The sequence below is a fragment of the Poeciliopsis prolifica genome, unplaced genomic scaffold (assembly GCF_027474105.1).
Source record: "Poeciliopsis prolifica strain line A6 unplaced genomic scaffold, Auburn_PproV2 SCAFFOLD053, whole genome shotgun sequence".
Lineage (NCBI taxonomy): Eukaryota > Metazoa > Chordata > Actinopteri > Cyprinodontiformes > Poeciliidae > Poeciliopsis > Poeciliopsis prolifica.
The window spans coordinates 2,792,529-2,798,528 of record NW_026562428.1 but is presented as its reverse complement, the minus strand read 5'-3'; the positions used below and the strand labels follow the sequence as shown (position 1 = coordinate 2,798,528).

Genomic DNA, 6,000 nt, shown 5'->3' with positions numbered 1-6,000 from the left:
AGAAGCCAGATTAGATGTGATCCGCTGAATAGCCAGTGGATCACGGTCATCCCGCGACACATTTTTAAGATTGTGTGTCGCCTCCAGCAGTCTGTGCAGGCCTCTGACCTCCGCAAAGTGTGGGTCATCTGACTGCTGGTGATTGTTGAGGCTGGACGGTTGGAGGAGACCAGTCTGACTCCGACATGAAAGGTAAGTCATTATTATTGTCATTATCAACAACATCTTTATAATAGATGGCCAATTTGATTCTGATGTGGCATTTTTGAAAGTTAACCCCTTGTTTAAAAGGGAACACTGTGCATCACTGAGAGTGAAAGTTTTAGAAAGATTACACACATTTTTATTTACAATATCAGAGTGCCCCACCTTCCTACACTGGCTAGCGGGGCCACCTATTTTAGCCACTATGTCCAGTAGCTGAGCAAACCAACAGCGGTGGCCTTGGACCAGTAGATGTTGTCCCAGCAACCCGGAAAGCCCGTCTCTGCAACGTCGGGATGAAGCGGCTGAGCTGCGCAATGTGGATGTTCATGTGAGTTAGGGTCACCTGTTCACAGAGGGGGAGTGCCAGCGAGAAATTTGAATGCAACTTTTGGAGCAACTTTGCATTAAAAGGGTCATTATTTACTGAATGTCATTTCATAACAACATTCGCAGAAATTCACAAAGACTGCCTTTATGTTCATGACAGACGTTCCGTCAAGTTTATGATGGTGTCATGTCAGTCTTGTTCACATCTGTCTCATGTTTTACTGTTTGCTATGTAATAACATAGTAACAGTCTAAACAAATATATATATTTTAAATTCTAAAGGGAAAATACTGCAGCTTACAGGTTGACCTTTAACATATTTCAAAAGATAAAAATGATTTAGAAAAGTGTAACATTTTTATTAACATTTTTTAACATGCACATGCTGCCGAATACAACTTTTATAACAAATTTCTTTTACATATTATGTCATGTCAGTTTTATGCGCACCCCATCAAGTAAAGTGTCACTGAAATCTGACACATTTCTACATAATCTTGTATATCTTGTATATCTTTAATAGAAACATGTTCAAGATTCACCTTTAAAGCTGCAGAACCTTATAAAAATTAGATTCCTTAAAAATATTTGTTTAAGCTTTCCTTTGTCATTACAGAAAAGCAAGAGACTTATAATCTGTGGGAAAATATTCCAGCTGTCTTCCACTGACATGATATTATGATAGTGTTGACAAATATGTAAAAAAATATATATATTTATATATATTGCTATAAAACTTATATTCTGCAGTTTTAATGTCATGACAGATGTACACAATAAAATCAAGTAAATTGAACAACTTTTTTCTTTCAGTGTGTTACTGCACAGACACAAAGTCAATCACGACTGATATCTCTAGACATTTTGTTGATGTTCTCAGGTTTGTAGAGAAAAATACAACAAAATTAATTTTGTATCGAATGTCTAATTTTATTAAGCTTCTTGCTGTTAATCATAAGTTATCAATGAAAAACACCGTTTGATCACTTCTGGACAGTATGTGGTTTAACCACAAAGAGGCAGTGAAGTATCACTGTTTTAACATCTGTTTTATGCCTTCGCTGTCATGATGCATTATTCATGTGCAGCAGTTTTTCTTTATGGTATATATTAAAAGAGCCAGACTTTCTTCAAAGTGCTCCCTTTTTTACATTTAAATGATTAACGTTGATTTTTCCACTCTGTCTTTGTGGTTGGCCATTTGTTATTAATTTGTCTATTTCTTGAGCTATTTAACATTAACTTATAAGATTTGTTTCAGCACTAGAAATGCTCTATAGTCAAGAAATACTCATTTAACTTGTATTTTTAACCTACATTACAACTAACAAGAACAAAATTTACTAAAACTTTTCCTTTGGAATTGAAAATAAATTAAAAATGACATTTCTGAAGGGGAAACCATGGTTTCCCCTTCATGCTGCAGCATGGCGCATAAGCTGATGTTGTGCGCCTCATTCACACAACATCAGAATGAGGCACGGTGGTGCCAGCATTATGCTGTGGGTCTGCTTTTGTCCGGCAGGGTCAGGTGTGCAAAACAAACTAAATCCATCTGTGACTCGCTTTCAATTTCTAAATTATGCAACACTTTATGTTGCTTTATAGCCGAAATAATCCTAGTGAATAGCATTCTAAAATGGCTATTACAACGTTACAACATGTGAAAAAGTTGAAGAAACATGAATACATCCATTCTGATTTTATAGTCAGGAGTTTCTGTGGGCTTGAATCCGTTTAAGGACTAAAACGCGGTTGAAAAAGTCAACAAATCGCGGCAGAGAGTGACACAAAGAGCACGGATGTAGTGCATTTGTCCCTGGTGTTGTAGCCACTGTCTGCGGCAGAGCGGCGCTGCACCACCCCTCTCTCTCTCTCTCTCCTGGCTGGCTGTGTGGGACCGTCCGCGGCAGTAACTTAAAACCAGGAGACGAGTGGTCCAGACGAGCCCGCAAACGAGGCGTTCCCAACCCGCCCTGGTCAGACCCAGAGATATCCATCGCCTCCGTCCGCCATCGCTCTGCGCCGGGGGGCAACGATCCGTCCACCGCTCGCCATCGGCGCCCGTGACTCGCGTGTTGTTTTTATGTTTTCCCGACTGGAAAACGACACTGGACGCACAGAACTAACTGGCTAGCTCCGCAGCTAGCATCAGTTAGCTCGGATAGCGATCGGCTTTAAACGTACTCGAGTTAAATATCGGATCTTTTTGGCGATCGCACTGATTTTCGAGTAAAAAGAATGCGGATATATTTTAAAGCTGCTTTTGATTAGATTATGTATTTTACAGTGTTGGTTATTTTCGCGACATTTCGCAGCTTTGCTTAAGTTTTTGTAGCAGCAGCCAGACTGTCGCCTCGGGCAGCTAGCATGTTAGCTGCTGGACACAGACGCCGCTTTCCGGACACTCACAGATGGAAGATCCGCCGCACAAGATAGCTGCTCGGCTCATCTGTCCGCTTAGCATCGGGCTCCAAAGCGGGACTACTTCACTTCATCTTGGTGATCAGTGTTAATCCACGGACACCAGCGACAAGCTCAACAACAACAGCACCAAATCTTTTTTTTCCCCTTTCTTTCTTTGTCTTTTTTTGCATTATTTCTCAATGTGTTGTGCTGCACTGTCTGGGAGATCAGTTCAAGTTATTGGGCTGACTTTTGAGGAAATACGTGGAGAAACTGAGTAGAGGCTGTTGTAGCAGAAGGACCAAAAAGAAGTACAGCACTGCCTCGGGAGAGACCAAGGAACGACACCAAAGTCCGCTGTGAGCCAAGCCGCAATGAAATCTATGGCAAGATCTGCGTTTTGCTTTGCGATCTTCCTGACTTCTGTGGCTGGTGAGTGGCGTGTATTGATTTTTTTGTTGATGAAAATGTTCTCAGGGTGATTTTTTTATGCTCCCCTTTACCCATAGTCTGTCCCACAAAGTCTTCGTTATTTGTAAATGATCCGTATGTTGTTTACCAGGCTGTGTCTGATCCTCTTTGCGTGATTATTTTGTCAGGGGCGGTCCAGACATTTTTGGGGGCCCTGAGCAGCATTTAATGTGGGTGCCCATTTCTAGTTCGAGATATCATCGCTCAAGATCTGGAAAATACAATCAGTGTCATTATGATAATATTTTACTGTCTGAAGTTCTGCACAGTTACTAAGTAAGAGGTAAACCAGCAAAAAAAAAAAAGGGTAAAACCCTGGCTTTCATCAGAGACATTCAAAAGTCAAATCAGTTTTCCAAAGAGTGAACGCATCATACTGAAGCACTGCTAGCTCGCACTAATTACAACAGTCTTCGGTGTGGCTGCTGTTACTGAGGGATGATGCAAAGTTTATTGTTTTTCGTATCGGCAAAGTGTTTCAATGGTTTTAGAGAAGGCACAGAGATGTAAGGAGCTATTTAAAATGAAACAGTGTTATCTATGAGACATCAGTGGTTTATTTCACTCAGTGGTTCCCAAAGTGGGGGGGCACAGTGCCATTGCAAAGGGGGCCCGGGACGCGGTATGGATGAATGAAAAAATAAAAAAAATAAAAAAACAGTTCCACAAAAGTGTTTCACTGTAAAGATGGTTTGTAGTTTGTTTTGTTGCAACCTGAAGTGTGAAATAAACTTCAGTTGAGTTTGAAAATAAAATATGTGTATAGGTTTCTGTCTGGTTGAACGATGTGCACATCTGTCGCATTTTGAGCACTCATGTTCGCCTCCTGCTGGCCAGGAGGTTGCATGCACCTGCTTAGTTTGCTTATGCCTCAGTCCAGCTGTGACATTGTCAGAATTTTCTAATCGTCCTGCCTAAATTCACACACACTGCCTCTGTTGTCTGTGTTGCTCATGCAGTTGTGCTCACAAAAAACAAACAAAAAAAAAACTTTTAGAACCCTTTTCAGTCTCTGTGTGCAAAAGGCCTGGAAGAAAGACCGCCAAGCACGCACAGACCCTGCCTGCCAACTCATGCCATGTGTTTGAGACCTCGGAGTTGAAGCCAGGCTTCTGTGAAACCTTGAGCACGATAAGATAGTAGCAGACAGAGGAACAGTAGAATGTGTGGGAAGAAAAGACGGGTAGCTGAGGTGAAAGAAGTTCAGCATGGTGGCGGGAGCCGCTGCCAAAAAAGATCTCTTTGGAGCATGTGTTGCTTCATCCCTCAATTCATAGGCATAGAGTTATCATAAACTATATCTGTTATTTTTATTATTTGAAGCTATTAGTATTTGGAGGTTGTTTTAAAAAATTTTCCTGCGACCAAAAATTAATTGCATTTCCTCAATATTTTAATTGACATTTCTACCTCCTTCACAAATGTGAGCCGCTATCACATAAAATCCCAATGAAATAGATTCAATCCTGTAATTTTACTGTGACAAAATGTAGAAAAGTTGTAGCCCCGCAAGTAATCAGTGTTTGCAAACCTCAGTGTGTTCAGGCTCGTTATGCTCAGAGTCCAATATGTGGTTGTTTGGCCAAAGGGCATTAAAAAAAGTGTTTTATATTCAGACCTTCAAAATGCACCCATTGACATCAGTAAAGCTGCTGTGCAGGAGAAGTGGCTCACAGGCTGGGTGCAGTTCTTGCTCTTATCTCGTTCAAGAACTCTTCAGTGTGATTCTGAACAGATCGCAAGTAACGGCTTGGAGTGCCTTGTCTGATAAATTGGACATAAAAATAAACAGCACCAGAGTGTGAATAATTAGCTTGCTAAACTGGTGTTAAATTTCAGAAGTTATCAGAAATCTTTCATAAACATCTGTTTCTTTCAATGCGTTTAACCTGTGCGCAGCCAACATTGGTTTGGTTGGGCTAATGCTACATGTCCCATGGGACTAATTAGTGTGTTGGTGTTCCCGAATTGGGAAGCGGTTCCAAACAAATCTCAGACCTTCCGGCTCTACTTTTAGATTCTTCTCAGTTTCAGAACAACTTGTAGCAAATTCCTACTAATGCTGCACATTTCCATCGACACATCGAGCAAGACTACATGACTGGCCATGCAGACTTTTATGTCAGCCAAACAAATCCCTAATTTCTCCCCACAACCTTGGTCAAACATGTAAAGTCAACAGAATTTTAATTTGTTCGGTCAGGAGTAGAGAAGCTAATGTAAAATAAATAAGCAGAAACTGACAAGAGCAAAAAATAAACTGCAACAAATAGTTCAGAGAAGTGCAATCCAGAATTCTAGATATAATCTAAGATGAACGATAAAGCCTGACATCACTCTGAGGACAAAGCGAAAAATTAATCTAGAATTGTATATATTTTTCTCCGTTATCAGGGTTGATACAGATATTAATGTCGGATCGGTGCATCTCTACAAAAGACAGATTTTAGCTCTAAACTGCAGTTATCCCACAAAAACAGAGATAAAGCCAATATTATCCTACAAACCACTATTTGAATACCCGAACCAAAGCAATGTGGACACAGAACATGAGAGATTATGATCTGTAGGTATTTGAAACCATACAT

At 40.5% G+C, this 6,000-nt stretch overlaps 1 protein-coding gene and 1 long non-coding RNA gene across 2 annotated transcripts in view; one reads left to right on the top strand and one right to left on the bottom strand.

Annotated features, from left to right (window-relative positions):
- Nucleotides 1–340: 340 nt before the first annotated feature.
- The window catches only part of LOC129378730 (uncharacterized), a 27,977-nt gene continuing 22,317 nt past the window's right edge, over nucleotides 341–6,000 (bottom strand). Inside the window, exon 4 of the long non-coding RNA XR_008608085.1 lies at nucleotides 341–550. This is a non-coding gene — a long non-coding RNA (uncharacterized LOC129378730). The remainder of the gene's footprint in view (nucleotides 551–6,000) is intronic.
- The window catches only part of LOC129378728 (bone morphogenetic protein receptor type-2-like), a 30,611-nt gene continuing 26,907 nt past the window's right edge, over nucleotides 2,297–6,000 (top strand). Inside the window, exon 1 of the mRNA XM_055059187.1 lies at nucleotides 2,297–3,373. Within this exon, the coding sequence (XP_054915162.1) occupies nucleotides 3,316–3,373 (58 nt within the window). The 5' untranslated portion in view covers nucleotides 2,297–3,315. The remainder of the gene's footprint in view (nucleotides 3,374–6,000) is intronic.